General features: G+C 38.3%; 1 protein-coding gene across 3 annotated transcripts in view; it reads right to left on the bottom strand.

Moving 5' to 3' along the window:
* prex2 (phosphatidylinositol-3,4,5-trisphosphate-dependent Rac exchange factor 2) overlaps positions 1-25,685 on the bottom strand; it is a 150,283-nt gene that overhangs the window by 53,047 nt on the left and 71,551 nt on the right. For 2 of the 3 annotated variants that reach the window (XM_067378256.1, XM_067378258.1), the window contains 9 exons: positions 25,156-25,304; positions 24,922-25,007; positions 21,594-21,730; positions 20,044-20,161; positions 16,683-16,867; positions 12,319-12,480; positions 10,062-10,281; positions 8,848-9,055; positions 1,480-1,659 (listed from right to left, as the gene is read on the bottom strand). In XM_067378256.1, coding sequence (XP_067234357.1) covers positions 1,480-1,659; positions 8,848-9,055; positions 10,062-10,281; positions 12,319-12,480; positions 16,683-16,867; positions 20,044-20,161; positions 21,594-21,730; positions 24,922-25,007; positions 25,156-25,304 — 1,445 coding nt within the window. The remainder of the gene's footprint in view (positions 1-1,479; positions 1,660-8,847; positions 9,056-10,061; positions 10,282-12,318; positions 12,481-16,682; positions 16,868-20,043; positions 20,162-21,593; positions 21,731-24,921; positions 25,008-25,155; positions 25,305-25,685) is intronic. The other variant, XM_067378257.1, reaches the window with a different exon arrangement.

The following is a 25,685-nucleotide window of genomic DNA, read 5'->3' as shown; positions in this document are numbered from 1 at the left end:
AATGAACGCGATATTGCTGTAGCTTGTCAGTGATCTACGGTTCTGTCTATTAAATGGCGCTCCATTTGAAAGCAGGTGATGGCGATTTAACGGTAATCAGGGAACCGGCTTTACTGACGAAATGCGCGTGACAATCGCATGCGATATATCGGTCAGCCCTATTATCTTTCATGTAGTGTGTAATATGTATAGCTGTTTGTGAATGTAAAAGGTCTGCAAAGTTTCAAAGATCAAAGTGCATGATAAATGGAGTTATTGTCTCCCAAAAGAAAAAACCGATTCCAACGAGTTGTCAGTAATTTTAGTCTTTCTTCCCGCTCAAACCTACGCAGGTTTGTAACAAATTCGCCCATCTATGGTCTTTTTTGGCTGCGAACAATGTCTACTTTGACCCGACCTTAAACACTGTATTTGTAGCTGGGACTGAAAGACTTTGGTTCGTGTTGTCGACATGTCGAGAAGATGCTGTTTTTTTGCTGCGAAAATAGATCCACTCTGCATGCACTTCCAAAGGACTTGAACTTAGGCTTTAATTGATACGGTAAAACTGACACTATCGTTACTGTTCGTATCACTGTGTATCAAGTGCTGAGGAAGCCTCCAGCGCTGAAATTCAGAAATGTTAATGGATGTTTTGTTTCCAACACGCACTTTAAGTGGAATTTTAAAGGGGACCAATAATGCCTTTTTTACAAGATGTAATATAAGCCTCTGGTGTTCCCATAATGTGTCTGTGAAGTTTCAGCTCAAAATACCCCGCAGCTCATTTATTATAGCTTGTCAAATTTGTCCCTATTTGGGTGTGAGCAAAAACACGCCATTTTTGTGTGTGTCCCTTTAAATGCAAATGAGCTGCTGCTCCCGGCCAACTTTCCAGAAGAGGGCGGAGCTTTAACAGCTTGTGCTTTGGTTGCTCAACAACAACAAAGCTGGAGAATCTCACGCAGCCAAAATGATGATTGTCAGTAACGTGTTCAGCCTTACATTGTTCAAAGTCGGACACTGATGCAGAGACTCAGGAAGAAGTTACAACTTTTAGAATGCATCTGGAAGTTTCTGAACGGTTAGTGGAGAAATTTATGTTGTTGCTGTGGAGTTGATTCAACTCATCGACTAGCATGTGCCGTCATCTTAATCTTTAGTGCAAATCCAGCGTTGAATTGACCCTCGTTTGTGAAGCAGACTGATGTAAAATGATGGTATAGTAACAACACAGTACTACAACAACTCTTCCTCTTCTCTAAAGCAGCCCAAAATGGCCTTGTCCCCTCTGTTGCATGTTCTCAGGGGCAGGGTTTATGTATATTTTAGGGTTAGTGATGTCACTCACCCGGACCCCAAACTTTTGAATGTTTCTTCATTTGTGACTGTATTCACAAAACAGCGCTGCCTCTCGTACCTCATTGCTTACATAAATAAATCAAAACATATAAAGCAATTTATAAATGTAACTAATCTGTATACTGTAAGACACCACACCTGTAGGAGTCCCTGTTGCTGATAGTGTCATGACCCGAGTCCTCCTGCTCGTCTCCGGTCACATTAAAACACACTTTCTTCCCGTTGCGTTCACTTTTTTCACTCTCACTCTCAGCTGAAATGTAGCTCTCAGTGGGCTTCCCTTCAGACCCTGTGGGATGTGTGATAGAGGAGAGCAAACTGTGGGAAATACAGAGAGACAAGGAGAACCACAGAGAGATTAATCACACATTGATCACACTGCAATCTATGTGCAATAAAACAGTCAGAATCTGCACCTCCAGAAACATGTTTATGACTCACATTAACAGAGGGAAAGACACGTCGCTCTACAACTCTGTTACAGTGAACCAGGAGTGAACAACACAAATACTAGAGGTTAAAAACGTAACTAAAATAAGACACAACAAATGAAATGATTGAAAATAATAACAATAATTAAATTAAATAAAATGAATAAACTGACGTCATCAGAGAAGGAACGCCATTCCAGAGCGGAAGCAAATCTTCAGATTTTGAATTCTGTGTATTAACTTGCATGGATTAATCGTTCACCACAAGACAAGCAATGTATAGCATTCATTTTGACGACTTTAATTTTGTGTTTATTGTCTTATTGTATTTATTGTCCTATTCCTGTTGTTTGTGGATTCCTTTTTATTGTTTGCAGCTTGTTTGAGTTGTGTTGTGGCTTATTTCCATTATTTTGTGGGTTTCTCTGTTTTGTTGTGGTTCAGTTTCTTTGTACTGTGTATTTTTCTATTTCATTTTCAACTTTTATTCCCATTTGTTATGCTGTGCATCCCTGGGTATCGAACAACTGTCACTTTCCAAACCCTAGCATGGATTTAAGTTATATTTCAAATATGTTTTGGGAGGATGTGGCACAGCATGTCAGAGTGTTGAATGTGTGAAGATGAACGGAGCCAGACAAAATCAAAACCTGTTTGTGCTTGGCTTCCGGACAACAACACGAGGAAGTTAGAGGTCCTCAAAATATGAATAACATCAAAACACGCACATACAGCTGTGTCAACAGTCATAACTCCTTTAGTTTCCACAAAAGGAGAATGGCATAGAAAATGTAGACGATGCTGGTCAACTTATTCTCACACATGGGGACATTTAGGTCATATTTTCAATCTGGTTTTGAGGCCCAGTCTTGCCACATATGAACACACTAACATGTCAAGCCTTGTTTGAGTTTCAGACAACCCCCTCAGGGTTCTTTTTATGAGAGTGGACACATAAACATTCTTTCGTGGAATATGCTCCCTTATGAGCCCAAACCGTAACTCTAATTCTCATCCTAACAATAAACAAAACCTCAACGAAATCATTTCCAACCCAAACCAACTCTCTGAGTGAGAAACGCAGGAAACTTTCCAGTAATATCTCACTTGTGAGAGTTCCTGAAGGCCTCTCAAGCTGCCCTAGTTCTCCAGCTATGCAGTTTAGAGCTGTTCGATTCTGAATTTTTGAGACCCAACTCCAGTTCTGATTCCTGCTTGTGGAATCGAAAGAGTTGATTCCAAGAATCAATTTCTCGCTGTTGTTTTCGATTCTTTTTATTATTAAAGAGGCCATATTATGCCCTTTCACAAAGTCTTTGTTTTGTTTTTGGGGTCTACTAGAATATATTTTTATGCTTTAATGTAAAAAAAACATCTTGGGTTATGTATGTAACCCTTGTTCCCTGAGAAAGGGAATGAGACACTGCGTCAGTAACAACACTTTGGGGAAGAAGCGTCATTATCAACGCAGTGCGAGTTCCCTAAAAGGGAACACGTTATTTTTAACATATTTTACATTGTTGCAGCACCTCTCTTCCCAGTCTGTCAGTAACGCTCTGTTTAGTTCCTGTCTCTTTGAAAAGCAAAATGTGCTCTGATTGATCAGATGGACCAGTGTGTTTTGATTGGTCAACCGCTCTGAGCATCCTTCCGAAAAGTGACGCCCCTTGCCATAACCGCGAGTTTCAAATGGCAACAACACTACTAACGCAACTCAACTAGGCCTTGTCCATTTTTTATTTTACTTTATTATTGTTTTTTGTGTGTTTATGCCTTGAGCAGGAATTATTTAAATGAGTAATATTGTGACACTTACTTTCCTGGAAGAAAACTGAAGACTGCAATCGGACGTTTCAGGGAGTTCATAAACAGGGCTTACTGATATAGAGAATAACTCCCTTTGGAGTGGACTTTGTGCTTTGTAACTTTGCAGACCTTTTTCATGCTCAAACAACAACATTACACACTAAAGTTGAAAATGTAAAAAAGCATAATAGGTACTGGAGGAACATGTTGACCCTAATTTTACAGTGATTACATGATATGAATGCTTCCCTCCTTTTAAACGTCCTTAGACTTCATTGAATATAATCAGCATCTATTATCTCTTCATGAAGTCTTCCATTGTCGACAACATAAGCCAGTTTCACCCTTTAAGCTAAATTATGGAGATTATAAGACTAGTTTATTCTTTTTATATTTAGACACCTAGAACATATCTGCGTTTGTGCATCATTGCCTGAAGTGTGTGATTCAGGCACACTTTTTTAATCTAGGAAACTTGCCCAAGATATAGGCTAATCAATATTTGTTTTGTTTTTTAACCTAAAGAACCAGTTCATGGACAAATGAATCGAACTTCGCATCACTATTAGCGAGCGAATTAAGAGAATTATTAGAGGGGCGAATTAATAAATTGCTCTACTGAACCGAAATGCACTATTAAGGAGGGGTCAATTCCATTTTGAATCCATTTATTTTTGGCATCGACTCCCAGCCCTAACAGTGTTTCCTCCTGATAAAGCAGACTGATCGCCACCATCAAGTACAATTCTGTCGCCATAGAAAAGAGCACCCACTGCCTCTATTGGCTGGAGATTAATAAGGAAGTGAGCACAGCATGGGGCCTCGAGGGGCACAGAGCATCAAAGTGAGAAGAAATGGAGGAGGGGAACAATGATGAGACACTGCGGGAGAGATCTTAATTCAGGTCCACGGGTCTCTCCTTTATACATGAGTGCTTTCATGTGGCATATGAGGCTCTTTACATTCAGCTAATGTCGTGCAGCTGACTCTGCACTTTCAACTATAGTCAGAATGTGACTTCTGGTCAAATCACACAAGATCACTATCTGAAACATCTGACAAGATAGATCTGAAACATCTGCATTGCACTAGTAAGACAGTATAGAAATAGCGCCAAAGACAGGGTGAAACAGATTGTGATATGGGATTTATGATATATGCATATAAATTATATGGCTAAAATGTTCTTTGATTCTTCTGAGAAAAAAGTGAAGCTGTCTAAAGAGGAGCTGCCACCACTTAAAGTCAACAGTAAAACCCATTTCCAAACCATTTGGAATAATAACTGATTCATGACTTTTAATAACGCTATTTGTAATGCGCAGGAGCTGGAGAAAACAGGCAGAGACATGGATCTCAATGCTGGGTTATTTAATGGAAATAAAATAAAAAAATAACAAAAACCTTGCGGAACAAAGGAAGAAAACCACAAGGAGAACAGCAACCATTACATTCAACAACTGACAAAGCATTGAGAGAAACACAAGGACTATATACACAGGGCCACAGGACACACCTGGGAAGACAATCAAGGGAAAAAACTACAAAGGACTACAACATTGCACTCAGGACAGGAAGTGGCATAAAAGTCCAAGGACAAACATAGCACATATGACAGAGCCCCCCCATGACAGAGACCACCAAGCTGGTGGAGCAGGAGACCACCACGGTGGAGCTGGAGACCACCACAGTGAAGACGGAGGTGGAGACTGCCATGTTGGAGCTTGGTGCCATGGCGGAACAGAAGGCCATGGGGAGTAAGGGGACTAGGGCAGAGCAGGGCCAGGGTGTACACAAGGTTTGGGTCTGGCCTCCAGGGTGTACACAAGGTTTTGGGTCTGGCCTCACAGGGCAGACAAAAAGTTCATAGTTGGCCTCTGTTGCCATTACAAGGGTTCAGAAATGGCCTCCATGGCCATGACAAGCAGCACAGGGAGTTGAAAATCAACCTCCTTGACCGTAACGGAGGAGCTGTCGCCCCAAGACTAGAGTGGGCAAGATGGCACTGGCCAGTGTTGTATGTGACGGGCAAAGCTCCATGGCTGCCAGAGCTTGAGGATCCTGAGGAGCCTCCAAAAAAATATTTAGGGGGATCTTGAGTGGACAGAGTGGGCTCCTACTCCACCTCCCCTACAGTGAACGGGGATCCATTCAGAAAAGAGAAAAGCATAGTCCAAAAATTCTGAAAGTGACCCTCCAGGACCACTATTGAAGAGTTATGTTTTTAGTGGTTCATTAAGTCCAGAGGAAATCAAATTATGGTCTGGGAAGTGTGTTTGGTAAGCAAGGTCCAAAAATTCACAGATATGGTCCTCAAGGGAATGCTGGCCCTGGCGGAGAAGGATGAGTCAAACACCTGCTAGATCCATGTGGTGTCAGTTGTTCCGTAATAAGCGGGACCAGAAGACAGTCAAGGGAAAAATCTACAAATGACTACAGCATGTCACTCAAGACAAGAAGTTACATAAAAGTCCAGGGACAAACACAGAGCACATATGATGCTATTAAGAAAGCAAATAGGATACATTTTGATTTTATGTTGACTTTTAGAGTGACTTCAAGTCAGTGGTTCTCAAAACACTGTCCACAATAATATTCAAAGGCCCACAAGCCCTAGTTTTGTTTTACGTTGCATACAGTTTGGATCTTGAGTATTGTCATTAAAAGACTGTTTTCTCCTTCATTTTTGAGCTGTTTACACACGCAACCCCTGACAAAATAAGAAATATCAATTTCATTTTGAGGCCTCCTTGGAACTTTGCTGAGGTCCCCTAGTGGGTCCTGCCACCATTGCTTTAAAGAGACAGTTTATCCATTTCATCAAATGAAAACTGTCATCATTTACTCACTCTCTTGTTGTTCCAAACCTGTATCATTTTTTTCTTCTTCTGTGGACCACAAAAGTAGATATTCTGAAGAATGGACTGTTTTGTCCATATAATGAAAGTCAGTGGGGTCCAAAAATAAATGCTTGCACCCTATTATCATGAACAAAAAAACAGAAAGAATTTTGAGAATTTTTAAAAATATCTTCTTCTGTGTTCCACAAAGATAAAGTCATATAAAGTCATACAGGTTTGAAACTACATGAAGGTGATAAAAAGATTACAGAATTGTAATTTTTGGGTCAACTGTCCCTTTAAGATGGTTATACAGTACGAACAACCACCAGGCAAAAGTCCATCTGAAACCATCGACTTCTGATCTCCTCATGCTTTTCCTTTCTTTAGTCTTTTCTTCATCCCCTCAAACTGTGGAGATCAATGCACTTCTTAATCCACAGCAGAGTCAGAAGCTTCCAGAAGTGGCTCCAATGAGCTACTCAGTTGCTATTTGCCCCATTATTGCTGCATGACAGGGATGGCTGTCTGACAACCACCTCCAGGCAGTCATTACAGCACTCTTTCTTGCCCAGGGCTGTGAGGAAGGTCATTATCTCCCCACCAGATCAAGGACGGCCTTGCCAATAAGCACCCTCACAGACCTTCAGCCAGCAATCGGCACTGACAAGCATATGGCAGCAGCAGTGAAAGGTGCCGCCCCCACCCTAGATCAAGACTAGCTGAAATTGCCATCATGTCCACAGAAAATCTGACCATGTGATTTCAACCAAATGATAAAAATGTTTTATATTTAAACTATAGGTTGTATGGCTATAATTGGAAAGGAGGAAGGGACAGAGAAAGAGGAATTTCATAATGCAGACTTGTTAGGCACTTGCGCCACTTTGCAAATTACTCAGTGAGAGTGACATTTACAGTGTACTGCATGAGTTCAATGCTCTTGTGGCATTTTTTTAAAAATGTATTTATTATTTTTTTCCATTTTGAAATACAGCAGCCGACCTCAGAGTGTCCCATTTCCTTCAAGGTGTTAATGTGCTTCCAGAAAATGAAACCATCAACAGCTCAGCTCAGACAGGAAGTACCCCATCCACCCCCTTTCTGCTTAAGTGCGTCCCACACATACACACAACATATGCAGTTGTTGGAGAAAAAAATAAATAAACATAATTAGAAACATAATGCATATTTCAGATGTTGGGTCATGTGAAATGCACAAAGATTAAACTGTTGCTGGTAAAGTAACATCCCATAGAGACTCTAGCAGTCATAAGAATTGTTACATCTTGGAAAAACATGCGTAATTTCTGACGTCATTTGATTTCTGAATCCAACTAAATAAATCTTGCTAACATCTTATAAATAATTCAATTAAAAATCACTTTCAAGAAATATTACAGTCAAGGGAGTGTTAATAATGCTGCAAATAATTTAGCCTTCAAATGTTGAAATATACAGTAACTAGTTAACAGAGGTTTTTTTGTTTCTTAATAATAATAATAAATCAATTATGTTAACATCTCAATAATTTAGTTTAGTTAGCAAACAAAATATAAAAATTAATAAAACATATAGAAATTAAAAATAAATAAATTAATACATTAACTATTACTATTAATAGTAATAACAACAATACTACTACTAACGCTAAGAATAATAATAATAATTCTTCCTTTCTAACCAATTGTCTTGATCAGGGTGTGTTTACATCATCACTGTATCACTAATCTTAGCCAAGATTGTTTTGCACCTAAGACATATAAGACATTAACACATAAGTCAAAATTTTGTTTTTGTTTTTTTCTCATTTCTTCCCACCATCTTTGTGACCTTTAAAATGAAACAGGCTGGTTTTGATTTTGTCTTTAAGACATGGGTTGTGGTCTGGTCCAGTTTGGTTGCCGCTGCCCGATCCTTAAATAAGGTGATGCTGGTGTCATTGACAAATTGGATGTCTGCGGTCATCTATGTATGTACATACAATTTTTAGCCATTTCAAAAGATCAAGAAATGTATAATTTTTCATTATATGACCCCTTTTGAATTGCTAAAGCATTATAACCAGGTAGACCAGTTCATTCAGAGGGTAAGCCACCAATAAAAGAATAAAGAAAATAATACATAAACCACAATGAAGGTCTCCTAAAATTAAAAATCTAAAACTGATCTAAACCTGTTGAGTTATAGAGTTCTGTTGAAGCAAAGGGCAATAACACACAATTCAGTCACACTGGATAACTTCAGCTTAAATACGTTTTAAATCACTTAAAAAATTGAATTTCTGACAGTTTAAGTATTGATTTTTTAGACGGATGTTGTAGTAGGCTAAACCAGCATCCCTGATGATGAGATATCAGGCCTATATATTCATATATCAAACATGTTCATATGACAAAACAGATATTACCAAATAAAAAATGTCATACTCATGAATCTGGGCGGCGTAGCACTCCATCTCTTTGACGACAGTGGTGAGTTTGGTCAGAAGTTTGTGGTAGGCATCTAGGATGAGCAGGTCGTCCTCTCGTAGCAGGAATCGCAGACCGTGACCTTCAGCCCTGCTCAGACTGTGTCCAGATGGGGCAGCCATGCTGGTGATACTATGCTGGACATAAACCATGGGGTTCAGCTTACCTAAAAGCACAAACAAGCAGAAAAAAATTCTAATAGACATGAACTTATTGCTCCCTGTAATGTATGGAAGCTTGTTTCCGCCACGGAATAAAACAGTTATAAAGTCAGAATTGCGAGATATAAACTTGCAATTGCAAGTTATAAAGTCAGAATTGCACTATATAAACTTGCAATTGTAAGCAAAAGTCAGAATTGTGAATTTTTTTCTCACAATTTGTCACATTCCCGTTCATTCCGGACTCCAATTCCCGTAATCCTCCCTGCCAGTCACATGCACACTCCACATCAATCACCCATTGCCACATACAGCTAAGCACATTCTCTGGACTATTTAAGACTCACTCACACACTACCTCATTGCGAGGTCTTGTTTACCCTGTGTAGCATTTCTGAGCATTTGTTATCCTGTCTGTCTGTCTGTCCGTTCCCGTGCCTGCCTGTTTCCGTTATCGACCCGTTTCTGCCTGCCTTTGATCCTTGCCTGGTATTCATATCTGTGAACGATATCTGCCTGCCCTGATCCACGGCCTGTATCCTGACCACGTCTCTGCCTGTCCCTTGCTTTACCTGTTTGACCCTGCTCACGTTTAATAAAAGCTTTGCAATTGGAACCCTGCCTGAGTCCAGTCTCGTTACACAATTCTGACTTTTTTCCACACAATTCCGATGTTTTGCGATTTTTTTCGCGTAATTGCAAGTTTATACAGTATCGCACTATTCTGATTTCTTCTCTCAGAATTTGCAATTGCGAGTTCTAAAGTCCAACTCTGAGGGAAAAAAGACTATTTTCTCAGAATTGATCTTGCAACTGCGGCTTTATATTACACAATTCTGACTTTATAACTTGCAACTGTGAGATTGTCATGCAAAAGTCAGAATTGTGAGATAAAAAGTTGCAATTACCTTTTTTATTTTTTATTCAGTGGTGGTAACAAGCTTCCATAATAATGGTCAGTCTCTCTAAATTTAAGTTGTACATTAAATTTAGAAATCTATTTTCACTCACCCTGCTCTGAATTGCGGCCTCCCTTCTCCAGAGTATTTTTCCTGTTGTCCAGTTGGACTCCGAAGGCACTTCCAAGGGAAGTAGTGGTCTTGGGATAAGACACTTCCATTACGTTGATGTGACAGTTGGTGGGGCAGAAGTCACTGCTGTGTAAAGGGGAAACCTTGGTCTTGGCCTGCTTGAATGTGGGCCAGGCCCGGTTCTTCAAAACTCGTGAAAACTGAGAGCAGAGAGGGATTAGTGTAAGATACTGTAAATATTGTATGTGAATATGAAAAAGAGTTTATTGGTTTTTCCTATCTAAATCATCTAAACAGTACTAAAAAAAACTCAAACAAATGTGTTGTTTTAACCAGGCTGGCTTCATTAAGGATTAGCCATGGGGTATCATTGGATTGAGTCTGGTATGCTAAAATGCAAAGTACATTAGAGCTCAGCACTTTCCCATCAAGCCCTGGTCCTGTTTAATCTTCAGATCTAAAAAAGCTTTTACAAAAGCTCAATCTATACAAAATAGCCAATAAAAGCACCCATCCATCCCAATGATTTATATGAGTGTATATGACTTTCTTCTTTCTGATGAACACAATCTGAGTTATATTAATAAATATCCTGATGCATCCATGCTTTATAATGGCAGTGAAAGGGGCCAACAAGTATGAAGCTCAAAAAAGTGCATCCATCCATCATAAACGTACTCCACACGGCTCCGAGGGGTTAATAAAGGCCTTTTGAAGCAAAAAGATGCTTTCGTGTTAGAAAAATATCCATATTTTTCAAGTTATAAAATGAAATATCTATCTTAAGAAGAAAGTGTAACACCTCTTGCAGTTCAAAACGCTTACACTACGTCCTACACCTTCTGTAGTCAACTTAAGGAAAACGTAACTGACATCAGTTAAGTTTTTTTGTAAGTTGAATTTAGAAGGCGGTTTGGCAGAAGCTAGATATTTTACTATATAACTTGTCAAATATGGATTTTTTCTTAAACAAACGCATCGCTTTGCTTCAGAAGGCCTTTATTATCCCCCGGAGCCGTGTGAAGTACGTTTATGATGGATGGATGACATTATAAAGCATCAGGATATTTATTAATGTATCTCTGATTGTGTTCATCAGAAAGAAGAAAGTCATATACACCTAGGATGGCTTGAGGGTGAGTAAAGCTTGGGGTAATTTTCATTTTAAAGTGATCTAATCCTTTAAGATGGGCTATTCAGCACAACATTCATCAAATTCAACTGCAGAGTCAGTTTGCACCCTCATTCATTGTCTTGTAGAAGGACGTCCATCGACATCGGCCACACGTAATGCACTACTTGTACAAAATCAACCAATCAATCAGTGGTAATTTATTTACAAAGCAGGATTGTTCATGAATAGATCCATATTGCACCTGAAATTATGAACTGTTTGCATTCAGGTATAGGAGCATGTAATTAAATCATCTGACAAGACCTCAATGTTCCCCTTGAGCAGTGAGTTGAACCTCGCCTTTTTCTAACAATGACCTAACGATTCTATGGCTTCGGACTACACTGGACGGGTTACAGCTGCACTAGACACATAACCTCCCTTCAGACCGCACTTCCCACATTCCTGGATAGCTTTGACAAACGGGGAGCTTCCGTGTCCGGGGTCCGGACCCTGCCAGACCTCTCACTGGGCCCTACTGAGAATGCAGCAGAAGGAAATTATGCAACGGGACGGGATGTTCAGAGCTATTTATAGCCAGTGAAGCAACGGCTAATTAATCCAGTGCCGAGTGGGATGTTGAATCAGATCACAGGGAAAAACAAGGGAAACTGTCAGATGCTTGCAGACATATTTTCCTTTTCTTGCTCCAAATAAAAGCAGCTGATGGAAATTAAAAATGACATTTTGCACAAGTCTGTTTCCCTTGGTACTGGTGGACTTGCATATTTCATCAATCAAGGCCAGCTGGTGTTAAAAAGGACAGGGTGGGACGGTTTCCTGTTCGGTAACCTAAATAGAAGTGCTACAAGTCATACGAAGTTTTCTTAGCTGCAGCCTTATAAAGGCAACCAACCAAAGAAATGTATCAAGACATTCAAAATAAGTTTTCATGATCCAGCCTGCTTAAAACACCAGCATATACTTGTGTTTTGGATGTTGGTGTGCAGGTTTCCCCACTAGGTTTTTGTAGCTAGCATAACCAGCAAGACCACCAGCTAGAACAGCACTAACCAGTCAAGACCCATTTTAAGAAGAAGTGTTTCACACAATTCGTGCTGACCTTCCTGTAATTGGTGATTCTTCGATTGATATGCTCCAGTCTCTCGCCGCACATGGCACTGAATCTAGTCTGCAGGTCCTCTGGGATGAGCTCTGTGCTGGAGCTCAGTCGACTGCAGGTCTGCACCAACTGCTCATCGTTCCTGGCCAAGGCCTCTAAAATCTGACAAACCACACAAAGAAAGACATATGACATGAGTTCTGGCAGAAAAAAAGTGCTTTTGTCATATAACAGATGTGCTTTTCACCATTCATTTGTTAGTAAGGAAGATGAAGTGAGCAAATCTGCTGTAGGTCAAGTGAGTTAGAAACACTGCATGCATTTCCCAGAACAGATACACAGAATTTTGTTGTTCCCTTGTGGTTACTGCAGGGACATGCTGCATCTAACCCTTATTTCCTCAATACTTGTATAACTGTAAAAACAGTATAACTTTACACTAAAACAAGAGTAGATGTCCTGTGACACACTAAAGGAGTGTTTATTAGTTAGATGCGATTATTTGCAATTAACTGATTAAACAGCACTAATTATATTATAATTGTACATTCTAAATGAATGTAATTTAATTGGTGTAATTATGAATGAACATTTTATGGAATCAAAAATATTTGATGAATTTAGTTAACTGTATTAGCTATAACTTTTCACTTTTTAATTAATATATCAGTCATAAATTCATCATGTGATGAAACTAAATTAACAAAATTGTATATATATATTTATTAAATATATAATATAATATAATATAATATAATATAATATAATATAATATAATATAATATAATATAATATAATATAATATAATATAATATAATATAATATAATATAATATAATATAATATAATATAATATAATATAATATAATAAAATAACCCTTCATAATCAATTACCACTTTTACCGCTGTGTCTATGCAAAAAGTATAATGGTACAGACTAGAGCAATAAAATTAAATCTAAAGTACAGCACCAATCAAAGTGAACATTTACACACACACGGTGGTAGAAGTATTTTCTTATCAGAGAGAGAAGGCTCTGCCTGTGAGACTGTGGAGGAGACAGGAAATTTAAGAGCACACTGAGACCATAACAATTGCATGTAATCTGCCGAACAGCAATGAAATATGAAAATTCATCTGAAGAGAGTTTTCTCAGAGGAAGTACAGACCTACCCAAGCAGATGTTTGTAATGAGGCAGAAATTTCTGGCAGTTAAGGGGATTAAAAACAAAAGAGTCTTAATATGTAGAACATGTCAATACATCAGAGTCCCATTAGGTGTGTTTCTGAGATGTCACTGTCAAGCTGTGATGCCCCCACCGCTGAATGCTGAACTGTCTTGCCTGACAGCTGTTAGTTCATTAATGCAGATTGTAAATCTCAGAAATCAATTCAGGGAAAGGAAATATGGCGTTCATTTGTAAACAAGCATGATAAACAGCTATTCAGAACAGCTGAGATCACACAGGATGCTGCATGCAATGCTAAACCTATTCAAGCAAATGTTAATAATCAACAGCAGATATCAAACTTTACATAACAGTATCAGTTACTATTGCTCTCCCTTGCTGACACAAAAATGGAGAGATGTGCGCACTGCATATGAAACTTGTAACGCTTGCAAAACTTGGAGAACGACTGAATACAAAAACATCTTAGGGCCACAATTAAGATTTCTGCGATATTAAATTGCAAAATACTTGATCGCCAAATAGATTAAAGAATAAAGATTGGCAAATGTGTATAACAGCACAACAGCATATTTATTCCATTCAAAAGTTTAGTATCATTAAAAAATGTATCACGGTTTTCAAAAAATTATTAAGCAGCACAGCTGTTTTCAACATTGACAATAATGTCTTCCAAAGCAGAAAATTATGATTATTATTGAAGGATCACATAACACTGAAGACTGGAGTAATAGCTTTGCCACAACATTAATAAACCATATATATATATATATATATATGATTAATAAATATATATATGTGTGTGTTATATATATATATATATATATATATATATATATATATATATATATATATATATATATATATATATATATATAAAAAATACTGTGCAAAAGTTATAGTTTTTTTAAAAAATATTTTAGAAAGAAGTCTCTTAAACAAATTCTAATGTTACATTAAACTATTAAAATATTATATTATATTATTATATTAAACAACTTTTTCAGCCTTGCTTTCAAGGATTGCAAGTTGATACACTCCCATATACGGTGACCCAGTAGTGCACAACACAACGAAATTAAAAAAGCAAACATAAGTTCACAACACAACGAAATCGAGCCACAATGCAACGGAATAAAGCCACAACACAACGGAATAAAGCCACAACACAACAGAATAAAGCCACAACACAACGGAATAAAGCCACAACAGAATAAAGCCACAACACAACGGAATAAAGCCACAACACAATGGAATAAAGCCACAACACAATGGAATAAAGCCACAACACAACGGAATAAAGCCACAACACAACAGAATAAAGCCACAACACAACGGAATAAAGCCACAACAGAATAAAGCCACAACACAACGGAATAAAGCCACAACACAATGGAATAAAGCCACAACACAATGGAATAAAGCCACAACACAACGGAATAAAGCCACAACACAATGGAATAAAGCCACAACACAACGGAATCAAGCCACAACACAACGGAATCAAGCCACAACACAACGGAATCAAGCCACAACACAACGGAATCAAGCCACAACACAACGGAATCAGGCCACAACACAACGAAATAAAGCCACAACACAACGGAATAAAGCCACAACAGAACGGAATCAAGCCACAACACAACGGAATAAAGCCACAACACAACGGAAATGCTCCCAACCACTAGGGGGCTCCCAGAGCTCGGTAAAGTTAGTTTCCCTTGCCAATGTTCTATAGAGTTGGCAGTAATATCAATACCACAATTAGTTTTAACAGTATGTAAACATTGTATATCGACATGAAATATTAATTAAAAATCACTTACGTGCAAAATAGCTTCATATTTATACCTGTGAATGATTTGACGCGCTACCACTATGCATGGTGAAGGGAACGTCTGCCAATTCCACCAAGTGGTTAAAACGTATCATTTGTAATCATTAAAATTACTTATAACATTTAAAAACAGACATATTCAAATTCCAAAGCTTGTCAGTCTTACCAACAGGAACTAAAAAGCTTTGGAATTTGAACATGTCTGTTTTTAAATGTTAACCAAAGTCATTGTAATGAATACAAATTATAAAAAGTGTTGTGGCTTTATTCCGTTGTGTTGTGGCTTGTTTCCGTTATGTTGTGGCTTTATTTTGTTGTGTTGTGGCTTGTTTCCGTTGTGTTGTGGCTTTATTCCATTGTGTTGTGGCTCGATTTCGTTATGTTGTGGCTTTATTTCGTTGTGTTGTGGCTCGATTTCGTTGTGGGTTTATTTCATTGTGTTTTGGCTTTATTTTGTTGTGTTGTGGCTTGTTTCCGTAGTGTTATGGCTCGATTTTGTTGTGTTGTGGCTTTATTCTGTTGCGTTGTGGCTTTATTCCGTTGTGTTGTGGCTTGTTTCCATTGTGTTGTGGCTCGATTTCGTTGTGTTGTGGCTTTATTTCGTTGTGTTGTGGCTTGTTTCTGTTGTATTGTGGCTCGATTTCGTTGTGTTGTGGCTTTATTCTGTTGCGTTGTGGCTTTATTTCATTGTGTTGTGAACTTATGTTTGCTTTTTTAATTTTGTTGTGTTGTGCACTACTGGGCCACCGTACCCATAGGACACAAACATCACATATTATATAAATATTAATAATAAGTAAAACGTTTAAAATACAGCTATATATTGTGAAGTAATATTGCACATCGCATTGTTTTCCAGTAAACGTGTTTATGAATTTCTAGATGTCATAGAGTTATAGCTTTTTTATATAGTTAAAAAATATTCCTGACAATCATTGCTGAAAAATAATTATAATTATGGTGGGGCCAATGAAAATTCTAGCAAAGTAAATAAAAATGAGCAGAAATATCCTTATGTAAGAATTATTTCCATACGAGTCATTTATGTCTCTTCCCTTCCTTAGTCACCACACAGCGACAAGCTCTATGATTTAAAGTGTTTATCCTTTTATTCCGCAGCAGGGGGTCGTAAAGACTATTTTTTATTTGTCACACACACTTGGTTTAATATACTCTGCTGTCAGCTTCTATCAGTGGATGTGTGTTATGTGTGAACTGTGAAGAGGCCCTCACAAATGTACAAGACAATCCCTGTGGTCTCCTCTTCTTCCGTATGAATTAATTCACTGGTGCTCAACAGCAGAGATAATGGCTGGTGTGTGTCTGTGGAAACTCTACCTTGGCCGTGAGGCTGAAAAAGCCTTTTGGTTCCACCATTTTCTCCAAGACGTGACACTTCATCCCGGCCGTGCTGTCATACTCATACATGACGCCGTACTCCAGATACACGTTATCCACTGTCAGGCTAACATGGTCTTTTTTTCCGTCTATTATGGCGATGGTGTTGAACTTGTCCATGACTTCTGTTGAACACACAAACCAGTAGTTTCAATGTTACCCATTTATATTCTATTAGGTAATTTAAAGGCACAATATAAAAGATTTTTGGATTAAAATATCCAAAAGGCACTAGAACACTGATATATACTTGGTTGACGGACCGGGTCTGTGCGTCACCTATCAATGACATCATACCTGCGTTTTCCGGTTTTATTTTGTAGAAACCATGGAAACACCAAAGAACACTTTAATATGTGTTTTATTAGACAGGTGAGCAACTGTTTGGATTCATTCATCGACAGAAAACTAATCATTGTTATATAGCTCAACACAGTAAGTCTTCTTGGTTTAATCTCATTTTCTTGATTTACAACGAGTAAATATCCTTATGTAAGAATGATTTCCATACGAGTCATTTATGACTCATGTTTTACCATGCTTAAAGGTGCCCTCAAATTAAAAATTGAATTTATCTTGGCATAGTCAAATAACAAGAGTTCAGTACATGGAAATGACATACAGTGAGTCTCAAACTCCATTGTTTCTTCCTTCTTATATAAATCTCATTTGTTTAAAAGACCTCCGAAGGACAGGCGAATCTCAACATAACACCGACTGTTACGTAACGCCCCCAATATGTGCATATGCAAGCCCATGTTCCCAACATTATGAAAGGCATTAGACAAGGGCAGCCAGTATTAACGTCTGGATCTGCACAGGTGAATCAACAGACTAGGTAAGCAAGCAAGAACAACAGCGAAAAATGGCAGATGGAGCAATAATAACTGACATGATCCATGATATTTTTAGTGATATTTGTAAATTGTCTTTCTAAATGTTTTGTTAACATTTTGCTAATGTACTGTTAAAAGTGGTTAAAGTTACCATCGTTTCTTACTGTATTCACGGAGACTGTATTTTCATTATTAAACACTTGCAGTCTGTATAATTCATAAACACAACTTCATTCTTTATAAATCTCTCCAACAGTGTAGCATTAGCCGTTAGCCATGGAGCACAGCCTCAAATTCATTCAGAATCAAATGTAAACAATATAACAGTATATAATACTCACATAATCCGACGCATGCATGACAAACACTTTGTAAAGATCCATTTGGGGGTTATATTAGCTGTGTAAACTTTGTTTATGCACTGTTCAAGGCAAGCGCGAGCTCTGTGGGCGGAGAGCACGAGAATTAAAGGGCCAGTAGCCCTGTATCGGCTCATCTATAATGATGCCCCAAAATAGGCAGTTAAAAAAATGAATTAAAAAAAATATATGGGGTATTTTGAGCTGAAACTTCACAGACACATTCAGGAGACACCTTAGACTTATATTACATCTTTTTTTAAAAAAGTTCTAGGGCACCTTTAACATCGATCTAGCTTACTCCAGTGTGCAACAAGTGTCTTCGAAGTATGAATATGATTTCTGCCCGGTCCTTTTCCACCTGCTGTAGACGTGAAGACAACACCTCCAATGATTCCGCAAAATCAAGGCGTCATCACGCCAGTGATGGAGTACTCGAGTCCTGGACTCGGACTCGAGTCCGACTCGAGTCACTATTCTTTGGATTCGAGTCCGACTCGAGACTCCATTCTCTGGACTCGTGACTCGACTTGGACTTGCGGACTGATGACTCGTACTTGGACTCGGACTCGAGGATATATAAAATCGGACTTGAGCATTATTTAAGTTTATATATAATATTATATAACCTTTCGTGCCCAAGACCGGCCGGGATCTATTTTTTTCCCCTCAGAGACACTGCTACCGCTCGCTCTCTTGGCAACACACTCACTGACGTCTCACTTTACGCTCGTGCATGATTCGCAGGCTAAATGTTCAAATTTGGAAAATTGAGGAAAAGACTGGGACAACTTCAAACTTTAACAGACACCTGTCACGGATGCACCCAGAAAAGTAAGTAAAATGCTTTCCATTGGCTAACGTTAGCTTTTAAAAAAACTATTATTGACTAATGCATATATGATAATAAACAGAAGAAGCTAGGGTTGGGTGATGTTTGACAATTTGGCATCAGACGTCGACAATGTCTAATGTCTGGTTCAGATTACACAATTTTTTTGTCTGTTGATAACTTACTAGTCACTGTGTCAGATCGGATTACATGATTTTTTTTGTCTGTTGCGATAGTCACTGTCAGATGGATGACGCAATTTTGACTCCTAAAATCCTGTGGTGTAGTGGTCAAGAAACATGTCAGACTAACGTTACGCGTTGCTTTCTGACCAGTCGCGTGTTGTCACACACACACATTCACTTGAACACATACAAAGGCACTCAGGCTAAATCACTCGGTCACTCACTCATAAGCGCTCTCTCTCTCTCTCTCTCTCACTCACACACTCTCTCTCATATTGTATTGATTTTTACATTTTATGTATTTTTAAATTTAATTTTAAACTTGAGACTCGACTCGGACTCGAACGCCGGGGACTCGAGACTCGACTCTGACTCGAACTCTGGTAATGGTGACTCGACTTGGACTCGACTCTGACTGTTCTTTGGGGACTCGGACTTGGACTCGGACTCGAACACTGGGACTCGAGACTCGACTCTGACTCGACAGTTGGTGACTCGACTACAACACTGCATCACGCTACACCTTTATGAATAAGCGACCTCTAGAGGCAAAATTTACATATTGTGCCTTTAAGGCAAAGAGCAGTGTAATTTTGTTATTAACAAAATTACTGACAAAAATGCAAGACGTGTCAAAGTCAAGACATTGTGATAATATGATCATTTTAATTAAAAATTGTATTATGCTGTATAATTTTACATGTCCTATGATTTCTGCATGATGCTACTATTATGTATAATTTTACTTAAATGTAAGTTTGTTCTGTTACAGTTTCACAAATTTTCATAATTTAAGTGTCAACTAAAATATCATTTTAAAAATTAAATGTGCATAATTAAACTATTAAACAAATGTGACAAAACATTGGTCAAAAGACAAACACAAGTGTAAAAATCAACGCGGTCAATAAACCATGAGACATGAGTTGTTTCCATGTCCGGTGAATTCTGCTACTGAAGTGAGACTTAAGTTAGTGTCGCAGAGGACAAAGAAAAAGACTAAATATCAAGGCTAGTGTGGGAGGAAGAAAAAGTGTGTATTTGTCTTGTGTATATAGTATGTGTTTGCACTGGTGTGTGTATCAGCACCTTCAACTTTACACTCAAACACATCTCCGTTCTCCCCTGCGGCAGGCTTCTGATTGGTTCTCTGGTGGTCTTCTTGTGCGCTCTCGCTGTTGTTATATACCCATTTAATCGAGTCTTGCTGCAATAAAGAACAACAAAACAACATTTTCAGACTTGCTTTCAGAACAAGGATTGCAAGTTGATAACACACTCCCATAGGACATAAACATCACAAAGTTAAAACCTTTTTTTTTTTCTCCTAGATATCAACAAGGCTGGATGTAAAGCAAAAAGCATGGAAAAGATTCCTCTAAGAAGAAAAAAAAAAAAAAAAAAAAAATGGTAATCTACCATGTTTCTCTTCTAGTTTCAAAAGAGATTTCAACAATGTCTCAAACATTTGATACCAATATCATACCAAAGTCATGTACAGGCTCCACCCTCTTCTGGAAAGCAACAGCTCATTTGCATTTAAAGATACATGCACAAAAGCATCATGTTTTTCCTTCCACTCAAAAATGGGCATTTACAACATGGTATAATAAATGATCTGTGGGGTATTTTAAGCTGAAGCTTCACAGACAAAATCTGGGGACACCGGAGACTTATTATAATAATATTACATCTCGCAAAAAAGGGGCATAATAGGTCCCCTTTAAACATTTCTCAACAAACAAATTATCTGAGCAATGCTATCCAGATTTTATAGCTCTATACACTTACTTTGTCAAAAAAGAATTTTAGGAGAGAAAAAAAGGCAAAAAAATGAATACAGCTTGCCAAAGCAAACTTCCATCAAAAGTTCACTGTGCCTGGAAAACACCATTGAAATACCATTCAGAATACCACGCAGAGCTGGTGTAAACATATCCACGTCACTATGATCTGATGCTAATTTAATGTGATTTCTGTGTGAGTTGTGCTACATATATTGCTACACTACTGACAATAGACTATGGACCTTTTTTTATCTGGGAAAATTTTACCATGTCACTCATCTTAAAAGTATACCGCTACTCAGGTATTTTGAACTTCTTTTTACCCTTAAGCGAAGTATGAAAAAGAACTTCGCTGTGAGTATATCACAGCCTTTATGCATTTAACAGACTAAAGCACATCCACCCCACATCCTCTTCTGTATATGTCTCTGCCGAACATTTCCGTCTGCTGTTTTAACCGACTGAGATGCAAGACTACTCTTGATGGTGGGCCGCAAATCCCTGCTCAGTAGGAGAGTGAACACCCCCTCACTTTCTTTTTCCATGCCTGATGAAAACCAGAGTCCAGCCAGTGTGCCAACCACACCATCTGTGCCAAGCCTGTCCTTTATTACCCTCAAACACAGGCCTGCCTGGACCATTCCTTAATCCATATCCCTCAAACGCCCATCTAGCCTCCTAGCCCTCTTCTATCCCGCGAAAGGAGCCATAACTGGATAATGACCCAAACCGGATCACAAAGGCTTCTGCTGCAGTATACACTCTGTTGTACTTTATAGATAGATATTTACTATTCAGAAAGGTCAGGAATATTGCACGTATGGAGAGGCTGAGGGATGTTTGCACTCTCACCTGTGTGGGTCGCCGGTACTTCCTGCAGGCCGTGACATGGGCGATGACACTGGCATGGCTCTCTTTGCTTACATTGATACCATTCACTTTAATGATGCACTGGCCTGGGTGAAGGCCGGCAACTGCTGCAACAGTGCCTTTTGAGAAACAGGAAGAGAGAAAGAGGGTAAAAGATATTTGAAAATGTGGACAACTTAATTGTTTTGTCTGCTAAGATATCTATTTTGGTCAAATTTTAAAGATAGAATAGCATAATCCCAGAAGTATTATTCTGCTAACGAGACTATAGTGCTGTTAGCTTAGCAAAATGCTAACTACTGATTATCCATGTTTACTATTTTATTCATGTGTGTGCTACATTTTATTTTAACTGGAGCATCAAGCCATTAGCTTAGCAAGATGCTAACTTAGCAGCGTGAGAACTCTGTTGATTCTCCTGTGCTGAGTGCTATTTGTATGGCATTTGAAGTTGTTGTAAAGCATGTAAAGCATCCTAAATTACTTAATTATAAGGTTGTAAGTTTTGGAGTACAGACATGTTTTTGAGTGTGCAAACACAAATGAGGAGGGGAGAAACACAAATCAACAGAAATCTCCTAAACACACAATCTCATATTTACAAACAGACCCATAAATAGCCACTAGATCTATGTATAAGCAGAGCATAAATAATGGCCAAAATTTTCTCTGTGGTTACCCTTCTTTTAAAGTTCACATCCGAATGCTAGTCAAGCAAATCACATAAACATTTTGACCCCAAGGTTAGGATCCATCTAACATAGACAGACCCACTTGGCAAGAGTGCCACTTTCTGCATTACAGCCAGTGGTACTGTAAATTGAAATGAGTGTGGTTTCAGAAAAGCAAAACACATCAGTAAAATCAGGAGCTGTTTATCTGTAGATGATGTGTGGATCCTATAAGAGATGTCTGAAGGACAGGCCAACATTTTAACTTTCACTGGAGAGACTAAAATTCATAGATTGTTTGCATAATCTCCTAAACAAACAGAGCTTATATTGAATATCTCTTTCTGTATTAAAAGTTCTCTAATCATATTTCATGGTCTGAAGTCTTTACGCTGCATTTTTTTTTCCTGAGTAAACGCTCTCTCACTTCTGCAGCCAGTGAAACTCAGGCAAAAGCAATTTTTAAGAACAAGCAAGCACATTAGGCAGGGTAATAATTATCATAACTCCCCGCTGAGCTTATGAACAGCAATCACTTGAAGGAGCAGCTGACCTTCTAAATGTGGGAGGAGAAACTAAAATCTGTATGGTACTACCCTAATGAAAAAACTAGCTTAGGCTAGCATAAATGTCCATCCCTTCCACGATTAATGTTATTGCTGGTCTGATTGCTGGCAAAATCTATCTAAAGCTGGTTGAAATCAGCATAGTCTTGCTAGCAAAAATGGTAGACAAAGGAAGTCTTAAAGGTGCCCTAGAATTGAAAATTGAATTTACCTTGGCATAGTTAAATAATTAAAGTTCTGTACATGGAAATGACATACAGTGAGTCTCAAACACCATTGTTTCCTCCTTCTTATGTAAATTTGACAGTCGGGATCATTAATATGTACGCCCCAACTTTTGCATATAGCAGCCCAAGTTCAAAGCTTTAGACAAGCCAGTATTAACGTCTGGAGCAGCACAGAGCCGAATAAACAGACTTTACGCAGGTAAGCAAGCAAGGACAACAGCAAAAAATGGCAGATGGAGCAATAATAACTGACATGATCCATGATATCATGATATTTTTAGTGATATTTGTAAATTGTCTTTCTAAATGTTTCATTAGCATGTTGCTAGTGTACTGTTAAATGTGGTTAAAGTTACCATCGTTTCTTACTGTATTCACAGAGACAAGAGCCGTCATTATTTTCATTTTTAAACGCTTGCAGTCTGTATAATTCATAAACACAACTTCATTCTTTATAAATCTCTCCAACAGCGTGTAACGTTAGCTTTAGCCCGTTAGCCCGAGCATAGGCTACTATCAAACTCATTTAGAATCAAATGTAAACATCCAAATAAATACTATACTTACAAGATCTGATAGGCTGCATGACGAATACTTTGTAAAGATTCATTTTGAGGGTTATATTAGCTGTGTGAACTTTGTTTATGCAATGTAATATAGAGTTACGAGCTTGGGGGCAGGGAGCGCAAGCATTTAAAGGGGACACGCACTGAATCATTTATAATTAAGCCCCAAAATAGGCAGTTAAAAAACTGAATAAAAAAAAAAATCTATGGGGTATTTTAAGCTGAAACTTCACAGACACAATCAGTGGACACCTTAGACTTGTAAGCGATGTTAGCATTCTTGCTAACTTCCATACAGTTATAAATGTCCATACCTTCCATGATGAATGTTACTTATTACTGGTCTGATTGCTGGCAAAATCTAGCTAAAGCTAGTTGACAAATCAGCATAGTCTTGCTAGCAAAAATGGTAGACCAAGAAAGTCTTAATAAGCTAGTAAACGCTGCTGTAAGCATTGTTAGCATTCTTGCTAACAGTTAACAAGACTTCAAAACATTCAAACATATGGCATTTCTCTAAAACCCCATCCTCCAAAGACATGACAGCCATCAAAATAGCCTTTCTAGTGAAGCTGGTTAACTAATGTTGTCCTGCTGATTAAGCTAGTTAAAAACTTGTGGTCAACCGATATGGATTGTTTTGATGCCTGATGCTGATATCTTAGAGAGCATAGTGGCCAGTGGCCAATATAAAGCCGACATATATGATATCACAAATGCCCGCATCTGAGCAGACAATGGCGATAATTGAGAAATGTGGCTGAAATAATGGCTTAAGCAATATATCAGTTGACCACTAGTTAAAGCTGCTGTAAGAGAATTTAGCCTTCTTGCTAACTTCCACCAGAATTAGTCAGAATTCAAACCCTTCAAGTAAATGGTCTCTCAAAATAAACTGGATTAATTTAGAATGTGGATTTGCACAAATCACTCTGAATGCAAGCAGCTTCTGTTTGATGTGAAGCGAGGATTGTTCTTCTATCTCTTGTTCTCTTCAAGAGTGACAGTGTAAGCTGGATTGGTTTTCTTTTCTCATTCATCTCTCACCATGTTTGATAAAAATGCACCTCGGACACAGTAGGAAGCGAAAGTTGTGCGGGTCTTTCTATTTATATATAGATGTGTGTGTGTCTGTGTTGCACTTTGCAGTCTGGCTCAAGTCCAGTCCTGTACCTACAGCTCCAGCTGTGATCCAGCTGAAGTTCAAAAACACAGTAGGATAAAGGGCATAAGTAACTTCCTGTAGCCCAGCCCAGTTTTTCTCTCTTCCTTTCTCTTACCTCTGCCAACCGCATGCACCACAGATGGGCCGAATCCCCGGATCTGAAAGCCCAAACCGTCTGCAGAGTCTGGGATCTTCACAGTCCTGTGGAGCAGATAGACACACAGACATCAATTTGGCCGCTAAACACGCCACATTTTCCAGCCACTGCTAAGTGTATTGTCTTTTCTGGATGCAGTTAAATATCAGGCTGAAAGGATGTTCTTTAATTGATATCAGGCTTTCCACTCACTCTCTGGGTTTGGTGCTGACCAGTACTCTGAGGGGGCCTTTGCTGTGGAAGCACTGCTTTAGGAAGTTTTCCACCTCCTGGAAAGGTCTCAAGAAGACCAGGTCCCCATTAATGGCAAAGATCTTTTTCCCCACTTCCAGACCAGCCATCTGCACAAAGGAATATCAAATAAGCTCTCAACCTAGATGTACAGTTGCACTCTTAGGCCACAGTTAAATGTGGGAATGTCATTACATAGCCATACATAAAACTCATTATTATTTATTTAAAATAAACAAATAGCACAAACACTTTTAAAGTAAAACATTTCACAACAAATTAGATTTGAAATGACAAAAAAATATTTTTGAGCATCATTTCTTTGCATCTAATTAAATATTCATACATTTTTATGTGCGATCTTTTTAGATTTCAGGGTTAATCTATATATCTTCTGTATGGATGGATGTATATATATATATATATATATATATATATATATATATATATATATATATATATATATATATATATATATATACACATAGATT

The sequence above is a fragment of the Chanodichthys erythropterus genome, chromosome 23 (assembly GCF_024489055.1).
Source record: "Chanodichthys erythropterus isolate Z2021 chromosome 23, ASM2448905v1, whole genome shotgun sequence".
Classification (NCBI taxonomy): domain Eukaryota; kingdom Metazoa; phylum Chordata; class Actinopteri; order Cypriniformes; family Xenocyprididae; genus Chanodichthys; species Chanodichthys erythropterus.
The sequence above is the reverse complement of the archived record's forward strand: the minus strand, read 5'-3'. Positions and strand labels throughout refer to the sequence as shown.